This window comes from Pyxicephalus adspersus, chromosome 1, assembly GCF_032062135.1.
Source record: "Pyxicephalus adspersus chromosome 1, UCB_Pads_2.0, whole genome shotgun sequence".
NCBI lineage: Eukaryota > Metazoa > Chordata > Amphibia > Anura > Pyxicephalidae > Pyxicephalus > Pyxicephalus adspersus.
The window spans coordinates 109,914,465-109,937,670 of NC_092858.1; the positions used below are offsets into that span (position 1 = coordinate 109,914,465).

Consider the following 23,206-nt stretch of genomic DNA (forward strand, 5'->3'; position numbering starts at 1 on the left):
GTTTCAAACATTTTTTATATTCATTATATCTACTAGACCCCTATTCGGACATATTTCTGTAAGTTACAGGTCTACAATTTAAAAAAAAATATCATGAAAACCTGTAACGCTTTTGGTACAGAAATCTAGACATCAGTGTAACGCCCAGGTGGTTAAGCTCCGATAAGGAAGGGATACTTCACTGTAAGGTCTGTGAAAATGTGGAATCGGCTCCCTCAGGAAGTAGTTTCAGAAACTACTGTAGATTGCTTTAAGAAAAAGCTGGATGTTTTTCTGAAAGCACAGAATATAACTGGGTATTAAGGCTTTAAAGTAAAAATAACAGTGACTGTTGATCCAGAGAACATCTGATTGCCTCATGGAATCAGGAAGGAATTTTTTCCCCTGTTGAAGCAAATTGTACCAGGGTTTTTTTTTTTGCCTTTCTCTGGACCAACTATGTCTTATAGGGTTTTATGTCTGGGATGTGATTGTTTCCCTAGTGGTTGAACATGATAAACTTATGTCTTTTTTCAACCTCACCTAATATGTAACTATGTAACACCAGCTCCTATGCCTAACTGTCACATGCTAAACAAGCCTTTTGTTCCCTGAGGACTATAGGGCCCTCCATTGCTTCTATGCTTGTCCAGACTGATCTTTGCTATACTGTACATTCCCAACTTTTTCTTCTATTTTAGCTTTGCAGTTTGTGGTAGCACATGCCAGTTCATTGAACATTTTTTCAGAAATGTTAACTCACTGTTTATTTAGCTGGCAAATACCACATGATGCCATGAATAGGAAAGAATGGTGGCACATGTCTTGGTTTGCTGTATAAAGAGTGGTGTGTAAATTAGAAAAACAGATAAATAAAATAACAAATTCTTCCTGTGGGTGCAACATACAAGTGAGTTGTATAAAGTACATTATTTTTAAATTAAAAAAAAAAATCTCTTTACTTGCAACTGACTATTTTGTTTTGTTATGTCAGCACTTGCTAACATGTGAATTGGATAATGATATAAGATATGTAGAGGACTGTCTGAAACACCTACATTTGCTGCATGCAGAGGGCAAAGTATGGGCTCAGGAAATGATTCTTCAAGTACAATATGGAGAATTGGTTCTAACTGACCTGGAGTCAATGGTAAGATATTTATATTTATAATACAGTTGAATAAATACTAAAATACTATTGAATACTCTTCAGCTTGGCTAAAGCACATGCAGCAGTTCCTATCTTAGATCCAATAAAGCATAGAGCAGGGTGTAGTAGATAGAAGAGGATGCTTTGCTTCTGTGTAAATACTCTTCATAGCACCAGTATGCTGTCTGTACAATTTTCCCCTGAATAGTAGATCTGGGAAAATTTTTGATCTACCATACATTTCATGCTCATGGTAGAAATTTAAGCTTCTAAACTTTTTGTTTCAAAGACAAACTGTATTGAAGTTTATGACCAATATTTCATATTAGCTGCAAATCTTCTGAACATCTGGGGATATGTGGGAACATTTCCCCAAAGAAAAAAAGAAAAAAAATTATGTAATGAATCTGGTCCAGAATTAAAAAATATTATAGGGATTATATGCAATATGGGAAAAAATGTAAATTCTTTAGTTATCAGCTATGTGGTATCCCTAATTTTTACCAAAACAAATAAAAATAAAACAAATTAAAAGCACAGTAGGTTTTACAGTTAATTTTTTTTTCACAATGGTGACATTAAGTGGTTATGACTAATGACACAATAAATACACAACTGTAAGTAAAAATCCAAACATACTAATCCATTTATATACGCACTAAACAATGACACAAAGTGAATCAATACATAACTAAACACATAACTAAACACCACAGACACAATAGCCCTGATTTATTAAAGCTCTCCAAGGCTGTAGAGGATACACTTTCATCAATAAAGCTGGGTGAACCAGGAAACTTGTTATGGATCTGGCCCAGGGTTGAAAACATTTGCTAACGAAAAGCTATTGACTTTTAGGAAATCCATTCCAGGTTTGCTGGATTTCCCATCTTCACTGATGAAAGTGTATCTTCTCTAGCCTTGGAGAGCTTTATTAAATCAGAGACAATAAACCAATACAGGTAAAGAAGTGGGCTTTATAGTGTGTAGATCACCATCAGCAGTGCTGCATGATAATTTTACACTATTACAATATTTTGATTTCTCTTTTCTCTTTCTGCTTTTGCATTAAAGTTCTAGCAAGAGCTAGGTTTCCATCTTTTATGGGCCTATTCTAATACAAAATACCTATCAATGTTTTGATGCTATTTCCCCACTTTCATGACAGGTTTGAATCTGTTTTTTTAGTGAGGGGAAATCCAGATTTTCACAAAAAAAAAAATCACAGGAAAAAATTGAGATATACATGATAATACAAATTTATTACTTGTGTAAATGTGTAATTTACGGTCTAGGTTTGCCACATAAACATGCATACAATGCATATTTATCATACAGTATCAGTAAGCACAACTTTGCACAGCATCCACAAATATTCAAATTATTAATTAGATCCCACTTTATTACAGGACAGTCTTGAAAATATCCCCTTGATGAATGTTGTGAACTGTCGTTCAAAGATGGGGCATACACCTTATAATTCTATCCTTGCTATAACTATACAGAACCAGAGAAACCTAAGTATAATGATGTTCCAGTGTGAGGAAAAACCAGTAAGTCAGTTCTGGTAATAGAACATTTGTATGGTAAACCCATAGCACACCTAAGTGAAATCATTCTGTTCCTCTTTGCAGGCTACCATTGTACATAAAAATTTGGATAAAGTATTGATTCAAGCCAAAGAAAACCAACAGATCCACGGTATCATGAGGTACACTTTTAATCTTCACACTCAGCATACTGACTTTGATCTACTACTCCACACTTAGGCAGACTGGCCCAGACGTATGTTAACCTAAAGTAAGGATCACCTCCTATTGCAGCCCTCCCCCCCTTTTCAAAGTGATAATAAATGCTTGATTTTATTTGCTAAATATTCTATATGACTTTTGGGCCAATTACTTGCAAGTGTTAAATAGTTTTCCTGAACCTTTTCAGATGAAATTTCACTTGATTTAAACAAAATTCCAGTACACCAATCTAGGATTGATTCTTTTTTAAAAATCAATTACTCTATACTGGTGGTAGACAGCATAGTCTATTTTAGAGGGCCAGTTCCACCTGCCACACTGAAAACTTTCTCAGACTTCACACTTGCAAATAGACAAGACAGCTCCCGAATATCTGTTCTAAATTCCAACTATCCCAAAATTCACAAATTCAATTTTACATTGCAGTCAATCATATGTGAAGTCAAAGTGTCATAGTTTTTGAGGTTAAGTTGTGATGATAATTACCGGGAATATTTGAGGTATACATGGGACCATGTCCCAAATAGAAAATTGCAAAAAAGTATTTTATGAACAATGCATGTTTAAATATGGGCAAGAATAGTCATTTTCAAAATGTAGGCTTTTGCTCACTGCCATTTTTTTTTATGAAATTTGCAAAGCTCCTGAATAAAGTCATCTCACCAAAATTGCAGATAGGTCAGCAGGAGCAAAATATTTTTAAGCATTGGGGCAAAACACATTTTTAGAGCAATTATTTAGCATCAGGGTGCCACTCATTAACATCCTAAAGCTTACTAATGTCTTAAATCAATCAGAAACAGTTCTGCAAATGTGACCCTTTTACACATTCAAAAGTTTAACTGCATGAAAACATTTTGTTTTGCAATAGGCTGGTGGGAAATCTTTGTAAAATGTATAATATGACTGTAAGATGTGTTACGATCTGGTGTTTACATATTTATTTAAAATGCTTTTTTGCATTTTTTTCTGTAAAATGTAATTTCACAAAAATGCAATTTCTAGTGAGGAATAAATTAGAACACCCCCACATTTATTCCTACTTAAATGGCTCAAATCACACACAGGTGCACATGATTAAAAGATCTTTAATTAGCATTTTGAATGAGGTTTGCCTTAATAAAACCTCAGACATTTAGTTTAGTGAAATACTGACTGTTGAAGTGAAAGTGAACACCATGGTGAGATCAAAATAGCTGTCTGAGGCCTTCAGAATGAAGATTGTAGTAGCTTATAAGTCTGTTGAGGAATTTAAAAAGATCTCAAAATAATTTGAAATCAGCCATTCTACTGTTTGGAAAATAGTCTACAAGCTGGGGACAAAACAGCTGTCATTATGCCGTCTGGCCTGGCTCTCCAAGCAAGATTTTAAAAGAAGTCTACAGAGACCCTAAAATGTCATTGTGGGACCTACCAGAATGACTGGAGTTTGTCAGATAGAACATAGACAAAGACCAGGACTTCTGGACAGATGAGTCTAAAATTTATTTATTTGGACGCCAGAACAGAGGATGAATTTGGCCTAAACCAAATACAGCATTTCAGGAAAAGAACCGCATACTAACTGTGAAGCAAGGGGGTGGATGTGTCATAGTTTAGGGAAGCTTTGCTGCAGCAGGACCTGACCAGCTCACCATCAAAAAATCCACCATTAATTCTACTGTGTATCACAGGGTGCTCAAGGAACATATGAGACCATCTGTCACACTTACTTCTTCCTCACTAAAATACAGGCATCTCTCTTCTGCGCATGGAGGCCTGACTCTGGGAGTGACTGCATTCCCAAGCTTTATCAGTTGTGCCTATCCCATCAGCCGATAGCCCAGCCTGGGCTAGCTCAGACACAGCATTTAGCTTTCGTGCAACATGTCTCCACTAGGGCCGAGCCCTTAGTTCTACTGAGCAAGTTCCTCTACACCTGTTGCCTAATTCAGTGTTTCTGGTGTCCAGCTCCTGTGTTAACCCCTTGTTGCCCGGTCTGTTTCACAGCCAATTCGCTTGTGCTGTTACAGTGTTCCTCTGTCTATGGCTATTCCTGTGCCTCCTGTTACTTCCAGTGTCTCTTGTGTTACCTGTGTCTGCAGTGGATCCTCTGTCACTGTTTTTTTTTCTGGATCCCTGGTATTTGACCACTGCCTTGTGACCTGACCTCTATTGATTGCCTCTGCACCTTGGCTCTTCTCAGGGCTCACACCACATTAGGCCGTAGCGCCCCCTAGAGGCCCTGTCTTCCCAAGTGTGGCAGGGCACGAACCATGAATTCACCCTCCCAGACCTCAGCAGAGCAGACCCCAAGAATCTACTGGACCCCAAGACCTGCCATGGCTTCACCAATCACAACATTTTCCAATTGACCAGGCCAATGTGGCATATTTATATAACCTAGAGGAAGAAAGGAGAAAAGATAGGCTTTTCTAAGGGGCACCATAAACTAAAGGTAGATGTCTATAAAAACAGTACAAATTTTATTATTATTAAGGTACAAACAACTTTAAAACATTGATAGAATGGGGTTACAAATTGGCATGATAAGGAACTCTGTCCACACTATAATAAGTAAGTTTGATAAGTAAGTTTAAAAAATTGCATATAGATCGTGAGACAAAGGGCGGGGTCTCAACCTGACGCGTTTCGCCCAGACAGGCTTCTTCAGGGCATAAAGGGGCCAATACATTGGGGACGGAGCTCCAGTCATCAAGCTTGCTCTGGAGAAGTAGCGATTCCTTTTTTTTCTTGGTTTGATTTTGTTATTACCTTCAAACCTAGTTCCGCTAACTCCCAAACTGACGCTTTATCTTGCGCCTTTGACCCACAAACCATAGTTTATCACCCCCCCAGCCCGCATCGTAGCCTTAACCTCTATCCAGGAATCTGCTATTTCCCCAGGTAAAATGTTAGTGACACCTCACCTTTGCACCAGAATATTATGATGGACACATGATTCCCAACTTTCTGCTCATCCAGGCGTTCACAGAACACTCACATTTCTCTCCCACCTGTACTGGTGGCCCATCCTTCGTAAGGATGTCATGGACTATGTCAAGGCCTGTGCTGTCTAAGTTCAGAAAAAGTCAACTACTGCCCCAGCAGGACCGTCTCTGGCCCATTCGTGGTCGTGAATCACTTTTCCAAAGTGGCCCACATTGTATCCCTTCCTGCATTACCAACTGTGGCAGCTGTGTTGGTGCCAATCTTTATCCGTGAAATTTTTAGGCTCCACAGTATGCCCACGTATATTGTAACTGACCGTGGGGTTCAGTTTACCTTCCGCTTTTGGAAAAGCTTCTGTAAATCCTTGGACATTTCTGCTGATTTTTCTTCAGCATATCACCCGCAGACTAATGGTCAGATGGTAAGTCTACCAGGCCTTGTAACAGTATCTTCAAGCTCTTGTATCTGCCCACCATGATGACTGGGTAACACTGCTACCATAGGCAGAGTTTGCCCACAATATCCATATCAGTACCAGCACCCAAGAGTCTCCTTTCTTCTTTGTCTACGGCAAACATGCTCCTCTCCCGTCTCCTATGCCCTGCTCTGCGAAAGTACCTGCACTCAGTGCCCTGCAGAGGAACTTTAATCTGGTCTTCTACTACCAATGACTGGCTAAGAAATAGAGAGTCCTGGAGTGGCTGTGGTAAACCTAGATCCTAATCCCATTGAGATGCTGTGGGGTGACTTGAAGCGGGCTGTGCATGCAAGAAACCCCTCAAACATCTCACAGCTGAAAGATATCTGCATTGAAAAAGGGGACAAACTTTCCTCAGACCAATGTCAGAGACTGATAGATGGCTACAAGGAGCTTCTCACTGCAGTTATTTTAGCCAAAGTGGGTAACATTAATTAATAGGAGGTAGGGTGCCCTAACTTTTTCCTTTTGTTAATTTCTTTTGTTTAATAAGTAAATCAGGGTTAAATTTTGATGTTTACCTTAAATTAAATCACTTTCTTTTCCAGAGATAAATAAAAACAAGATTAGATATCGATATGTGAACATTTCTTAATAAAGAACTGAATATTTAATGGGGCATCCTGATGTTTTTACATGACTGTGTGTATTTATATATACTTTATTTTTACAATAATGAGTCATATGTTAAACATACAGGACTACATCAGCTCTGACTGAAAGATGCCAGTATCAGCATTCTGGAATATTAAACTCCTGGCTTGGTGAACTGGAACCTACATACATTCTCTTCTATTCAAAGATTTTGTAGCACACTTGACCAGTATATAAAAAAGCCCAACAGACATTAGAAACACCTATTTATACTTCTAATTTTCCCTTATACCTTCAAACTAGGTGGACAGTATTTTCATTAGCTGTTACAATTTTACATCCCCTAGGTGCACAGTTGCTTCTCCTCGTCTGGAGTTTACGCATCTGGGAGGAACCTTAGTTAGACAGGTAATGTTCACGTCTTCTGCCCAATTTTCTTATCTGCATTTTTTTTTTGTAGAAATAAGTTCCAGGTTCACTCAGTCCAGAGTGATGCAAATGAATGTGGTCCCTCTACCCAATCCAGCTCTAGATTAGCATACCCTGGCAAAGAACACTTACAAGGTAGGTATTACCTTTTTATATGTCTAAATTTTAAAACTTTTTATTGGTTTGCTATACATGTAGGTGTAGATTTGTAAACACTATAAGCTAAACTACAAGTTAACAGGCTTGTCTTAAAATAAATTTGTATTTAAAAAGTATGCAAGTCCCTGAAAACTTAATAATAATATTAGTTTTTTGGTGGTTTTATCGATATGGTAGCTGCATACCTTCTTACAGTGTTTTTAGGTATTTTAGCAAGACATTCACATAAAATCATTTACAAAATTGGAAACAGCCTTATCCATTGGACAGACATTTACTAAACATTAAAATCAGAAAGGATTCTGGTGCTGCAAACTGTTGTGGTATGCCAGACTCAAATAACAATTTTCCCTTATAAGGATTGCTATGTGCAATATTGGAGGTTTAATCTGTCATTCACCTTGATATAAAAGGGGTGCTTGGAGTACCCAGTGTTCCAGGAGTATAAGGAAACTAGCAATCTGTATTGGGAGAGAGTATGGACCCTTTATTTTAATTCAGCTTGCCTGCTGTTTGGGCAACCACTTTGCTGTCTTTTTAGATTTTTGAGGGGAAACAGGGCCTCTAGGGGGCGCTATGCCTTGCACAGAAATGGTGTGAGCCCTGAGAAGGGCCAAGGTGCAGAGTGGTGAGGATGTTACACTGCTGGTTACTGCCAGGTTGCGGTCCTTGGGCACACCACGGGGAGCGGGAAGATACACGGTACCAAATTACTAGACAAAAGAATTGTCAAGGAAGGCCGGGATCAATGCCAGTGGTCAAATACCAAGGATCTAGGAAATAGACACCAGTGACCACTGCAGACACTGGGAACACAGGAGGCACCGGAAGCTACAGGAGGCACAGGTGACGCATGAATAACCACAGACAAAGAAGGACACTGGAACAGAACAAGGGCATAAGTTGGGAAACAGACTGGGCAACAAGGGGTTAACACAGGAGCTGGACAGGGGAAACACTGAATTAAGCAACAGGTGTACAGGCACTTGCTCAGCAGAGCTTTAGAGCTCGGCCCCAGTGGGCCTTGCATGAACACTAAATGCTGTGTCTGAGTTAGCTGAAAGGTCAGGGATGATTAGGAGGCTTTTTCTTGATTGGCCAGTGTGATGGGCGAAACTGATGAACCTTGGGAGTGCAGGCACGCCCAAGTCAGAACTGCGAGAATTAAGAGGCACATGCCCTTTAGTGAGGAAGAGGTGAGTGTGACATTAACCCCTTTTTACGGGGGCCTCCCCACGCGCCGAGGTCAAAGTTTCAGAGGGGAGCGAAGGTGAAACCTTTTGGCAAGAAAAGGTGCAGACAACCCACAATTTCTGCTCAGGACCAAAATTTACAGTCAATTAGATACATCAGCTTCTTGCCACAAATCTTGGAATCCAGAATTTGATAGACTTCATGTTCCTTTGAAGAATCGAGTGCAGCGTAATTGTGCCCATTAGTCTGCGGGTGATAAGCTGAAGAAAACTCAGCAGAAATGTCCAAGGATTTACATAAGCCTTTCAAAAAGCGAGAGGTAAACTGAATGCCATGGTCAGATACAATATGCATAAGCATACCATGGAGCCTAAAACTTTCATGGATAAAGATTGGCACCAATGCAGCTGCTGATGGTATAGCAGGAAGAGGTACAACGTGGGCCATTTTGGAAAAGCATAGACGAAATCTATGCTTTTCTATCTATAGACGAAAAGTTCTTTCCATACACTACATCCCTGTTACATATAGATTCTAGAGAGAAAAAAAAAATCTCCTTTCCAAATAAACGAGATTTTTTAGGTGTGTTTCAACAATAACACTACTTCAATTTATCATGAAAAATCCTCTAAACAATTTTATTACTACCAATACAATTCATTAAAAACACATAATACAAATACAAACAGCATTGTTTCCTTTTTGGAATACAGTAGTTGAATATTCATTGTTTTTATACTTTAACTGTCCTTGATGCGTTTCCCCACAAAGGTTTTCTTAAGACACATTTACGACGAATACATCAATCTCTCTACATTTATCCAGTTTTTAACTGTAGAACCCTTTTGTCTCTATTAGAAACACATAGACACCAAATCAAGAGCAAAACCCTTCTTTTCTAAACAACTATGTGACCTTTTGAATTTCAGACCAGATTGTTGAATTCTTTCTTGTAAGGTTTTGATATATTTAAATCCATATATTCCGTGATGCATCACGGAAGCTGCCTGCAGAAACCCTTCTAACAGCTTTGAAACAACTACAAAGTGATTATAATATATGGATTTAAATATATGAAAAGCTTACAAGAAAGAATTCAACAAGGATTTCAAGAGGGCACTGAAAAGACGGTGCTAATCGAGTCAGTAACCCTTACGTGTGCGAGATCTCTCCTGGAAATGATTCTTGACAATGGATATCAATTTGGATGGCCAGGAAGATCAGGTTATCCAAAAAGGAGGGAATCTCTCAACCAGCCAACTCATCATGATGCGGTCATGGTTCCTGTAAACAGGGCCTCTAGGTGGCTCTATGGCTTGCACAGAAATGGTGTGAACCCTGAGAAGGGCAAAGGCGCAGAGTGTAAGCAGTAACCAGCTCTTCTCCAGAGCCTCTGGTGGTGAGGATGTTGCGCTGCTGGTTTTTGCCACGTTGCAGTCCTTGGGCACACCAGGGTGAGCAGGAAGATACACAGTAACCAAATCACTAGGCAGAAGAATTGTCAATGAAGGGCGGGGTTGATGCAGGCAGCAAGCAAGAGAGGTCAGGCCATAAGCCATAATCATAGTCATTGTCATAATACCAGGGATCTAGGAAAGAGACACCCGTGACACTGGAAGATACAGGAGGCACAGATGACACAAGAATAACCACAGACAGAGAAGAACACTTGAACAGAATAAGAGAATAGACTGGGAAACACCAGACTGGGCAGTAAGGGGTTAACGCAGGAGCTGGACAGGGGAAACACTGAATTAAGCAACAGGTGTACAGGAACTTGTTAGCAGAGCTAGGGGGCCCAGCATTAGAGGAGACACAATACACAGATGCTGAGTGCTGTACAAATCCTAATGCAAATTACCAGCTTACAAAATTAACACATTATCTAATTTGGTATGTGTAACATCATGCCAGGATTACTATACTTTTTGCAGACCTGCTCACATCTCAAAACCTTTGTTAATAAAATTCAATCAGAGATGTATTTGCTTTATTTTGCATTTTGGTTCTCTTTGTGTTGGAGGATGCATCATTTCAAAATATTGCAGTGATATGGCATTTGCAGACCCTTTATTTTATCATGCAACATCCAATCTTGTTTGGCTAAAGGACTGCTGGTAACTTGGCCATCTAAAACAGTGAGTAACCTTAGAAGACTGAGAAGATCTCTACAATCCCATTAGCTGCCATCATATGGTCACCGGACTATGGGCTACCTCATTTTTGTCACCATCCATTAGTAGGTACCACTCTTCAAGCTATCAAGAAATACTATAGTTGAAAGTGTATCGGCCATATACCCAATTACAGGACACCCACACTTTCTTTTGAGTCTTTCAGATCCGATTTCCTGCAAATGGAAACAAGAAGTGTTTAGAAGCTTTTATTTCTCTCATTCTTCTAGCTGGTTCCCTATTACTAGTTTTACAGTCAGAGTACTCACTACCTCTGACCTTCTGGTGTTCTTTCTATCCTCCTTACCTTCTCCCTAACAATTTCAGCACCTTTTGTCACCTAGAAGCTACATGTTGTTTTTCAAACTGTACGAGGAATAGTTTCTTACCAGCTCCAACTATCCGAATTATATTCTTTATAATCCATTTTTTATTGCTAAATGGAAATGTGACCTTGCAATTCAATTTTCCCTACAGCAACTTGAACATAATCCACTATTCTATTTTAGCCATTTATCAGCAATCACTTCTTACACATTGGTAGAGACCCTGCTCAGCCACCCCACACCCCCCCCCCCAACGGCTTACAAAAAAGTGTTTCCATTGTGCTAGAATCAAATATTTTGAAGGGCATTTGCCACCATCCTCCTCACTTTTGCCTGGGAAAGATTAGTGGGCCTGGAGAGGGCCATTGGTATAGGTGTTGTGCTGCAGAATTGCAGCTCTTTATTTGGAATCCAAGCATGGGATGTCAAGGAATGAATGAAGGGGCCAGGCACTCCTCCCTTTTCCGGACCAGAAATTGGTAATGGCTCTGGAGCTCTGGCCAAAAAAGCTAAAAAAGACTAGGGGAGTTGCAGCCTGAGGCCAGTTGGCTCAGGAAAGGAGGATTTGTGTAGCCTGTGTGCTGGGTGAGCCCAGGAGGTCTCCCAAAGTTAAGGTCTATGGGACCAACAGATAGAGCCAGGAGGCTAACATTTGTATTTTTCCAGTCATGCTGTAACGGCACTGATCCTGTGCAAGGGAAAACTCTAGATTTTGTGTTGATGGTTTTCTAAATAAAAGTGGGCAATGTGCCCAGAAATTAAAGCATTGCCTCTCTGCAGTGAGTGTGATTGAAGCTAATCTCCCAGACTACATACACATGGAACTTGCTGGAAAAGGTCAAAAAAAGCTGGGTACACCGTTACGGATTTCCATAATATATAACAATAAAACTCACAGTTCTTTCTATACCAATCAACCCAGCATTTGCCCTTTTGCATGTCTCCAACATGTCAAGAAAATGTTAAAAAAAAACATTATTGCATAACTTAACTTTGCTTAAGCATTTATTACGGCTTTTGAAAAGTTGGGGATAGGGTTGTTTCCAAAAACTGGTTTTATAAAGTGAATGATGTAAACTGTGGATTTAGTAGTCTTACATAACAAAATAGTAGAGAATTTTTGTCGGATTTGGGTTTATTGAATACAATATAAATACACAGGTTACCTGATGTTAATGCAAGCTGTTTTTCAACAGGATATACAGTATGTAATGATGTAGTCTATGATTTACTCCATTTGGTGGAGTAATTAAGCCTGATTCACAAAGCAAAATTGGAAATTTGCTTGCACGCGTGTATTCGCGATCCCACATTGGACCCCTCTAACCTATTTATCAACAGATTTTCAGCCGCGGAGAATACACTGGCGTATTCTCCCAACATTTATGAACAGAAATGATCTGGCGCTTCAAGGCACCCATCTCCAGCAGCTTGACCCTAGAGAGCTTGCATTAAAAGTCATTCTGACTTCCGGTTCCGGCGCCCGATGTGAAGAGCAGTGTGAGACGCGGCACTGGCTCCATCTAGTTTCTCTGCTCCTCTGACTTCTGACTGTGTCACACACCGCGATCATATTCTCCTGCTCCCGGGGCACCAATGGATCGCTTTATTGCTGGCTCCCAGTCCTCAAAACGCGGTCAGCAGAAGCAGACTGCGTGGAAGGCTGCACAAGCCAAGCTTTGCAGCAGCGTATTAGTGACCTGGAAGATGACCTGCTCAGTACACGTACTAAACAACATCAACTGGGGGAACAATACCAGCAGTTGCAAGATAAGATGATAGATCTGGAAGACAGGAACCGCCGTAGTAACCTGAGAATTATTGGGATTCCTGAGTCATATAATGCCCCAGATCTCCATAAAATCTGCTCCAACACGCTTCCTAAAGCTCTGGGGTTGAAACACCCTATGAAAATAGAAAGGGCACATAGGCTGGGCCCTCTTCAGCGGAATAAAGCACTACCTCGGCCAATCATAGTCAAATATCATAACTTCAATGATAAGCTCCAAATCTGGGGATAAGCTCCATATCAGGGATTTGACTACTTCAGTATTGAGGAACACAGAGTCATGTTGTTCTCTGATTATTCAGTTGAAACTACCAAAAAGCGCCTGGCCATTTCCCCGATCTGCAAACAACTCATCGACAAAAATTTCCACTTCGCATTCATGTATCCTGCGGTGCTTAAAATCTTTATTCCTGATCAGGAAGCCAAGATATTTACAGACCCCCTGGCAGCTGCAGAAATAGTGAAAGCTTTGTCCCACTCTACACCCTCCTCCACCCCGGTTGCTACACCACCTAGGCAGCAATATGACCAATCATCAAGACTCAGGTCCCCAAGATCCTAAATGCTCATTGTCTTTGCTGCATTTACCTGCTGAGACTTTCTACATGTCATTAACAAGGAGCCCCTGTTTCATTAGTTCAGTATCTGTTGTCCACTAGATGGAGCTGGTGGTCTCTTTTGTCTTTTTTTCTTTGCTCACACTGCATATGTGTGATTTTCTTCCCTTCAATGCAATGCATGGAGATGGCAAAAACAGAAGATTGAAAATTCATCTGTGCCTGATTTTGTTTTCTGCCGTTTATGCTGTTATTGTACCCCACATTTGGAAAAAAGGAAGTCGCTTAATAGTATTATATTATGGGACAACCATGTTGTTAGTTGTTTGTTCTGCTTATGGGTATGTCTACTATACTATTGTCCACGGACGCCTTGGTGCTGTACATGTCCTGATTCTGCATCCACGGATCTTTTCAGGTATGGAAAGAATCCTCTACCCTGTGCCGCTGCTTGGTTGGGATGACGACACGGGACTGCTCCTACATTTAATTCCAGCAATTAGAGTTCTTTTCCCCTATAAACCCCCGTGATGTAAATTGTATCCTGGAACGTTAAGGGATTGAGATCCCCCAACAAGCGCACTACTATTCTACGCCATTTTAAAAAATTGCAAACGAATGTAGCTATTTTTTAGAAGACCCACCTCTCAGCTTCCCACTTTCATTTGATAGCTAAAGATTGGGTGGGAGAGGTGTGGGGGGGCTTCAGCCTCAGGCCACAAAGCTGGAGTGCCCATTCTTTTACACAAGAAGCTTCAACACTCCACAATTTCAAAATCCTGTGATGTTTCTGAAGGAAGATGGGCAACCATGACGGTCCAATTCCAAGCCCACGCCCTAACTTTCCTAGCGGTCTATGGTCCTAACTCGGACAAACAGCAGTTCTATAATAATCTGCTTACTACAGTGCAATTCCCTTCCCATTTTTTGAAAAGGACTTTACGCATATATCACAGGTTCATTCAACCATGTCTAGATTTGATACTATTTTGGTATCTGATGAATTACTGTTAAGATTTATTCTGCTATTATCCATCCCTTGTGATCTCAGATCATGCCCCAGTCTCTGTGACTCTGACAAATAGTTTCCTTTGTAAAACCGAGTTTATATGGCGATTTCCTGCCCATTTGGCTAAAGATGAAAAATTTTAACACCAGTTACAGTACTGGTGGCATGATTTTTACTACCACGATGCGATACATAAAAGCAATCCTCACCTGTATTGGGAAATGGCCAAAGTAGTAATTTGTGGTAAAATAATGGCATATGTTTCCTCAACTAAAAACCTTACTAAGAAACCTTACGCAAATATTGTGCCGCTTGTTATACCGCCAGACAGGCATATTTGGTGTATAAATCCTCACTGTCCTTATCTGCTAAGGAATCCTGGATGCAAGCGAAAAAGTCCTGTGATTTTTTGTATTTGCCAGTACAATGCCACTATTGGCTCTTACTGTGAGGTGGAGTTTTTTCGATATGGCAAAAAATCTGGGAAATTACTTTAGAGCCCCCCACCCCCGCATTACAGCTATAAGGGACAGGCACCAGGATGTTCAAAAATCGCCCAAAGATATAGCTAATATTTTTTGTGTCTTACTATGACGCTTTATATACCTCTCAAAACACAAATTTTACTCAGGGAGAAGCTTTTTTGGACCGTTTAGGTCTTCCACAGTTACCTGAGGAGGAACTGAACTGTTTGAATGGGTCTATAACAGAAGAAGAAGTGCTCAGGGCTATAAAGAACTCAGGTAACTATAAGGCATCTGGTCCAGATGGTTTTCCGTCTGAGTTTTACAAAAATTTTAATCAATGAGGTTACACCATCATTGTTATCACTGTATAACTCCATGTACTCTCACGCCTTCTATCTAGACTCTGGACGGCTAGTGTTCATTAAAGTTCTTCAGAAACAGTATAAGGATCCATTGGATCCTGGCTCCTTTCGTCCTATTTCTTTGTTGAATAAAGATGTTAAACTATTCTCCAAGATCTTAGCGGACCGCTTGGCGGACATCCTCCCCCAATTGGTCAGTCCTGCACAGACAGGATTTATTCTAGGGAAATCCACCACATATAATATTCAAAAGGTGCTTATGGTTCTGATAGATCTTCTCTGGTATCGTCAGCTCTATTGGCCTTAGATGCTGAGGGAGCTTTTGACAGTGTGGCCATATTGCAAATTTCTTTTAAATCTATGTATACAAGTCCAAGAGCCCAGGTACATGTAGCAGGAGTATCTTCACCAGTGTTTTCGCTGGGCAGGGGGACAAGACAGGGTTGCCTCTCCTTTTCAATCTGGCCATTGAACCTCTAGCAAGATCTTTTCAGGATCTAAAAATATATGAGGGTGTGGAGATGAGGGGTAAACACATTAGATTGGTCATGTTTGCGGATGACATAATGCTCTTACTTAATGACCCGGTTAAAGATCTACCTAAAATCATCCAACATATCCAATGTTTTGGTGACTTCTCAGGATTTAAAATTAACTATACAAAAAGTGAATTATTGGGCCTCTCCCCAACCCCATCTAAGGAACTCTTAGCTTGTGCAGAGACCTTAGGTCTTAAGCTACCGAAATCATATCTCATTTACTTGGGAATTAAAATATCACGCTCTACTCCAGATATGTACAATCTAAATTATTCCCCTCTCATAACGAAAATTTTGGAGGAGCTAAAGCGGTGGAAAACTCTACCTTTATCATTGATGGGTCGCTGTCATCTTATCAAGATGATCAGTGTTGCAAGATTGCTGAATCCTATGCAGACATTGCCTTTTTTGTTACGCCATGCTGATGTCCAGAAACTCCACTCGGCTTTCTCCTCATTTATTTGGCAAGGTAAACCCCAGTGTTTTTAGGATCAAATTATCTTTACCTAAACAGAACTTAGGTGTGGGTCTCCCTGATTTAATAAAATACAACCTAGCCTGTATATTTAGACATATAAAGGACTGGTGGCATAATACTAACCATTATACATTGACAAATATTGAGTATTTATTAGTGCGGCCCTATTCCCTTTAAGGACTCTTAAATACTCCGTTTTCCCTTGTTTCTCGAGAAAGGTGCCATACTAGACCCACTACTGCTACCCCTCTGCGCTCTTCACCATGCTTTCCTCAGGGCCTTGCTTACAAGGCATTTGAATTGTGGGATGATAGGGGCCTTAGATGTCTGGGACAAATGTTAGACAATTCCCATAGGCTTCTTCCATTTGACACGCTTAGACTCATGTACGCACTGCCACCACACCATTTTATATATTATTTACAGGTTAAAACCACCTTCTTTGGCTCCACCGCCTTTTGCTCCAGTTTATTATTGCCACCAGTTGTCACACTTCTTTTGGGTGAAGCCTCTCACTCCATATCTCAGCTTTATCCTCACTTAATGGAGTGTACTGTTCCCACCCCTATATTACCATCCTTTGTACTGAAATAGGCTTATTTTTTGGACTTCCCACCCTCAGATACCCTGAATCTTTTGTAGACCAGTTGGGAGCGTGTCTGCAAGATAATGATAAGTGAACAATGGAGGGAGGTTCATTTTAAAATTATTCATAGGGCATATTATGCTTTTGACGTACCTTTCAAACCCAGTGCATTTGCCTCCAGACCTACTGCATGTCCTAAATGTGCGTACAACAAAGCGCCATTAGAGCACGCCCTTTGAAACTGCCCTTTTATTTTCCTTTACTAGAAAAAGGTTTTTGATTTTTTGCATATACCGCGTTTCCCCGATTTTAAGACATCCCCATTAAATAAGCCACCCCCGATTTTTGAAAAAATAATTAAAATAAGACACTCACCTGTGAATAAGACATCCCCCGATATTTGATCCTGTGTGTGTCTCCTTGATGCTGGCTGCAGCACGTGTTTTCAACAATAAATGTGTACTGTAGTCTTCTTCATGGAAAAAAAAGACATCCCCTGAAAATAAGACCTAGGGCATATTTTGGCATTTCAAAAAATATAAGACAGTGCCTTATAATCAGGGAAACAGGGTAGTTACAGGGCAGGCTAGACAAATACAACCACATTTGGCCCTCTTTCACGATTTTTCCACATTGACACCCCTCACTATGACACAAACACAATCTTCAGTTTCTAAATTCGAGCATCTTTGCCTTTTAGCCACTAAGAAATGTATACTGAAACAATGGATAGAACCCCTTCCCCCCACCACCTCGCAATTTTTACAAAATTTATCCAAGCTATAATGATTATTGAGAAAACCGAAGTTACTCAGCATAGTGATATCCATCCACAAAACTTCTTTGACATGTGGATGAAATATTTATGACACACTTTATCACCTACCCAACTTAGTGATATTATTGAGCTCTTTCGACATACGGTTTGGTATGATACCAGGAACCTCCACCTATCTTAACTCCTATTTGACTATATGTAATTCGTTAGGTATTGGGGATTTATGACTGAATGAAAATTTGTGGATGGTAAATTTATCTAAAATATAAGAGAAAAGAGAAAAAAAGCCAGGGTATTTGTTTGTTGTGGCAATGTATTCATTATAATATACAATGTTATTCCTTAGTTAAGGAACTTGAAGATACCAACAAAAAAAAATAAATAAATAGAGGTGCAAAAGTTTTACAAACAAAACATCATATGTCAGCGAGATCCACCCTACTGTGTCCAAAGACATGAGGGTGGTTTTTAATCTCTTATCTAGACAAAATATCGCTATTGATGTTAGAAAATGAGAGATTCAATTGAGTCCCGACGCGTTTTACCTTTTGGCTTCCTCAGGGACCATTGAGAACAAAAATATATCTAAATATAAAGATAAATCAAGATCAAAAACTATACATCTATATGTAACAAATGGCAAGTTATACACATATACTACCAGAGGTGCATCTACTTACATTTGAGATAATACTGTACAGATTTAATGGGGGACGGATGAGTCAGTGCATCCCTAAAGTTCAAATAAATTATTCTCTGAAATACAAATTAATATTAGTTGTAAAGATACAGGTATACTTGATAGTTTGAGAATTAGATGTGTGAAATTACTCACCATGAGGTCTGGCTGTAGGGTATAAGGGAATGAGTGCTAGGGGGAATTGTTTGAAACAGCTACCTAGAATCTAAAAAAATAAAAAAAGTTTCTTTGTTATTTATCTATAATGTGTCCAGAGTTATTTAATATTGGGTATAAACAAAGGGTATTGCTGTACTTACGATTAGTTCTGATATTGTGGGATTGGAAAGTGCTACATAATGTATCAAGGTGTCAATGACAGACGAATCTAGAAGTCAATTATGGGGATATTTAAAAAACTGTACTAACAAATATCCACTAGATGGTGATCTATTCATGTAATTGGATAAAAGTCATACTATGACTGACTTAAAAAGTAATATCGTTTTTTTTATTGATATACACATAGAAGACAATTAAGGCTTGAAATGTTTTTAACTCATTTGTATATCTGTTAGAAATGATAAAGGTAGCTATGTAAAGATAGGTAGCTAAAAACATATATTGTTATGTTACACTAATTATGATGAAACTTACATTGTCCAAAGCGATCCAATTGAATAATGATAGTGTGATTAAGTTGAATAGTAGAAATTGAGTAAGCAGGTAGTGTATTGATATGCCAGTTTCTATTTGTAGGAAATAATAATGATAAGAATTAGGGAATTAAATTCATAGGGTACTTATTAGATCACATGAGTCATATTAGAACATTAGGGTCAGTTTACTCATTCCCGTTATCTAAGGGATGATGATTGATATTCCTGGGGGTTGGAGATGGTTTTTAAACTCCCAGTTTCTAGCATAACAAACACAAATAACTAAGGTTAAATTGGTATGTCAGAATGTTCATATATCAGAAATTTTCATGTATAGGAAGTAATCTTGTGTACTTACATTGGTGGTTCAGTGTGGTGGCAAGGTATCAAAGAGGGCGTCTGCATCACAGCCTCAAGGATGTACTGATGCCGCCGGCACCCTGCTTTTAAATGCATTGATGGTTGGCTGGTTTCCCGGCATGACCCGCGAGTTTCCACGAGATCACGCTATTGAACGAGATCACCTGGAATCCCGCGGGATCTCACCGCCAATGTAAACATGTACAGATATGATTAAATTCAGTGTTTAACCACCTGGGCAGTTACCCCGAACCTGGTTCGGGGTAAGAAAACTTGTTAAAAGCGTTTACCCCGTACCAGCTTCAGGGTAGCTAAAAATAGAAACAAGCGTTACAGTGCAATCTGATTGTCATACAATGCCCCTGATTCATCATTGAAATCCGCGATCGCTGGAAGCGCGATAATACGCGCGACCCGCGATCGCGGATTACCGCGGTCCGGGACTCGAGTGCGCGCGTCCACTCTTAATGCATGATCGCCAGTAAAAAGCTGTCGGATAAGCGCGGCTCCGTGCGCGAGCTTTTCCGGTTGTTGAATAGCGCGATCGCGCACGATTCCGGATCGCTAATACGAATGCGCGACCGATAATCCGATTTTGCTTGATGAATCAGGGGCATTGTATTCATTGTATGACAATCAGATTACAACTGAAAAAAAACACTTACCTTGTCCCCCCAGCTCCTCCGGAGACGTCTTCTCTCTTCTCCCAGCGTGTGCAGTGATGATCTCCGGGGTTTCCCGGGGACGTTGCTAAATGCGTCGGTGCGGGCAGGAGGCGGGGCGGGAAATTGAAATCACTTTGTATTGGAATCAATACAAAAAAGTTGTATTGAGACCAATACAAAGAAATCTTTATATAATATACATATAATTGTATTATATATATATTATAAAAGATACTGTACAGTTACATTACATTACACACTATTTTTTTTTAATGTTTTTAAATTTTTTTTTTATTTTTTAATATCAAATTTATGTTTTAGAAAAATATATTACTATACAGTATACCGAATTATTGCATTTTCAGTATTTTTGATTTATTTATGTATTCTTGTTTAAGCTGATTTTTGGGTTTTTTATTTAATTTTAATAAAAGTAATTTTTTTTTTTTTTACATGATTGTGTGTTTCAAAGTTTATTATATTCAAGATATCTACTAGACCCTTGTTTGGACATATTTCTGTAAGTTACAGGTGCACAATGAAAAAAAAAAAAATTAATGAAAAACTGTACCGCTTTTGGTACAGAAATCCAGACATCAGTGAAACGCCCAGGACATCAGTGAAACAGACCATACGCTGTATCGGTTTTATATTGAGTGGATGCTATAAGTGTATTGTTCAATTTAATATGTATTGATCTCACCTGTGAGGCTGAATAGCCTATATTTACTGCAGGTCCTGATCCAGGGTAAAAAACCCTGGGTCAAATGAGGGAGGGGAGAGAGGGCTTTGGGTGCCTAAATTTGGGCACCCACAGATGGTATTTTGGGTGCTTCCGTCCCTAATAGGGCTAATCCCTGGGTTGAAGGAGTCTCCTAATTGTCAATGTAAATACTATGGCAAAAACAAAATAAAAGTAGTTATAATATGGATTGTAGCCAAGAAAGTTCAGTTTTCTAGGGAGGGATCTGATTCAACCGTCACCTATTTATACATGATATGGTATAATTTAGTATGTATTGGTATTTTTGTTGCATATATGTAACACCTTATATCATCACCAATGTTATACATAATAAGCAATGCGAACATTTATACAGATTAGATTTGGAATAAGAAGAAGAAGAACAAAAACAGAATAGTTGTAGGGGGATACCCCATAAAATCACAAAATTATACCCAAGAAAAAAGTTTTTCATATAAACCTCAATGTTATACATTATCATCTGAGTCACCAATATCGACAATATAGAATTGTGAATGTAGAGTGAATGTTAAAGAGGCATTGTTAAATAGTATCAAATATGGTGTACAGCATGTCAGAGTGATACCTAACTCGACATTGGTAAAAAAATCATATAACATATCAAATTTTGGGAAGAAATAATTTAAAGCTTATTGCATCGTTTAATCCTGGATAATTGGTAGCTTGAAGTAAAACAAACCATTTGCATTCAGATTGCAAGAGAAGAGTATCAATGTCACCACCCCAAGGGTTAGGGGGGATATGTTCCAATCCAAAAAGTTTTAGTCCATGTGCATTGTAGTTATGTTTTGTGGCCATATGATAGCTTAAGAGGGTGTTGATTTCTCCATTGCTGATGGCATAGATGTGTTCATAGATCCGTTTTTGTAACGGTCTTTTTGTTTTGTCAATGTAAAAGGCTCCACTTGAGCATGTAATCATGTAAATGACTCCTGGGGTAGTACAATCTATATAATGTCTAGGGCGATGTGTTTTGCCATTAGGTAAAGTTATATTCATTGATTCTAGTATCCATTTACATTGGGGGCATGAGTAAATCCACTTAATATAAAACCGATACAGCGCATGGTCTGTGAGCAATGCCATGGACTTTAAACACTGAATTTAATCATATCTGTACATGTTTACATTGGCGGCGAGACCCCGCAGGATTCCGTGTGATCTCGCGGGAACCCACGGGTCACGCCGGGAAACCAGCTAACCATCAGTGCACTTTAAAGCAGGGCTCCGGCGGCATCAGTACATCCTTGAGGCTGTGCTGCAGATGCCCTGTTTAATACCTTGCCACCACACTAAACCGCCAAACTCAAGATTACGTGCTATACATGAATATGGATAGAACATTCTGACATACCAATATAACCTTAGTTATTTGTGTTTGGTATGCTAGAAACTGGGAGTTCAAGAACCATCTCCAACCCCCAGGAATATCAATCACCATCCCTTAGATAACGGGAGTGTGTAAACTGACCCTAATGTTCTAATATGACTCATGTGATCTAATAAGTTCCCTATGAATTTAATTCCCTAACTCTTATCATTATTATTTCCTACAAATAGAAACTGGGATATCAATACACTATCTGTTTACTCATTTTCTACTATTCAGCATAATTAAACTATCATTAATCAGTTGGATTGCATTGGACAATGTAAGTTTCATCATACTCAGTGTAACATAACAATATATATTTTTAGCTACCTATCTTTACATAGCTACCTTTATCATTTCTAACAGATATACAAATGAGTTAAAAAAATGTCAAGCCTTAATTTTCTTTATGTGTATATCAATAAAACAAACCAATATTACTTTATAAGGTCAGTCATAGTATGACTTTTATCCAATTACATTAATAGAACACCATCTAGTGGATATTTGTTAGTAGTGTTGTTGTTCGAATTCAGGTCGTCCTAATGTTCGACCCGAATATGACAGTTCGAATTCGGGTGGACCCGACCCGAAATTTGCTGGATGCCCCCCTCCATGTTTGTTGTGGCAGGCAGCCGATTGGCTGTCTGTCACTGCATGCCACACAGGCAGCCATTGGCCTATATAAGACCTAGGCGTGCCTGCATTTACCACTCCTGACAGGGATTTGCTCATAGCATCACAACCTTTCTGCGCTGCTTGGCTCGCTTTCTTTGTCAAAGTGAAAAAAAGGGCTTTACTTTGGTAGACTGTGTCACACTCACACTATTAGTCAGATAGATAGTTGGATTGTACTGTATTTGTGCAGTCCTGAAATCTACTGTACTCAGATAGGTAGAGTGTTTCACTGTTTGCTAGATAGATAGCTAGATAGATACATAGATAGATAGATAGATAGATAGATAGATAGATAGA

General features: G+C 39.3%; 1 protein-coding gene across 2 annotated transcripts in view; it reads left to right on the plus strand.

Annotated features, from left to right (window-relative positions):
• EPS8L3 (EPS8 signaling adaptor L3) overlaps positions 1 to 23,206 on the plus strand; it is a 254,614-nt gene that overhangs the window by 69,990 nt on the left and 161,418 nt on the right. For both annotated transcript variants that reach the window (XM_072423530.1, XM_072423540.1), the window contains exons 5-8: positions 974 to 1,129; positions 2,539 to 2,682; positions 2,764 to 2,840; positions 7,344 to 7,447. In XM_072423530.1, the coding sequence (XP_072279631.1) occupies positions 974 to 1,129; positions 2,539 to 2,682; positions 2,764 to 2,840; positions 7,344 to 7,447 (481 nt within the window). The remainder of the gene's footprint in view (positions 1 to 973; positions 1,130 to 2,538; positions 2,683 to 2,763; positions 2,841 to 7,343; positions 7,448 to 23,206) is intronic.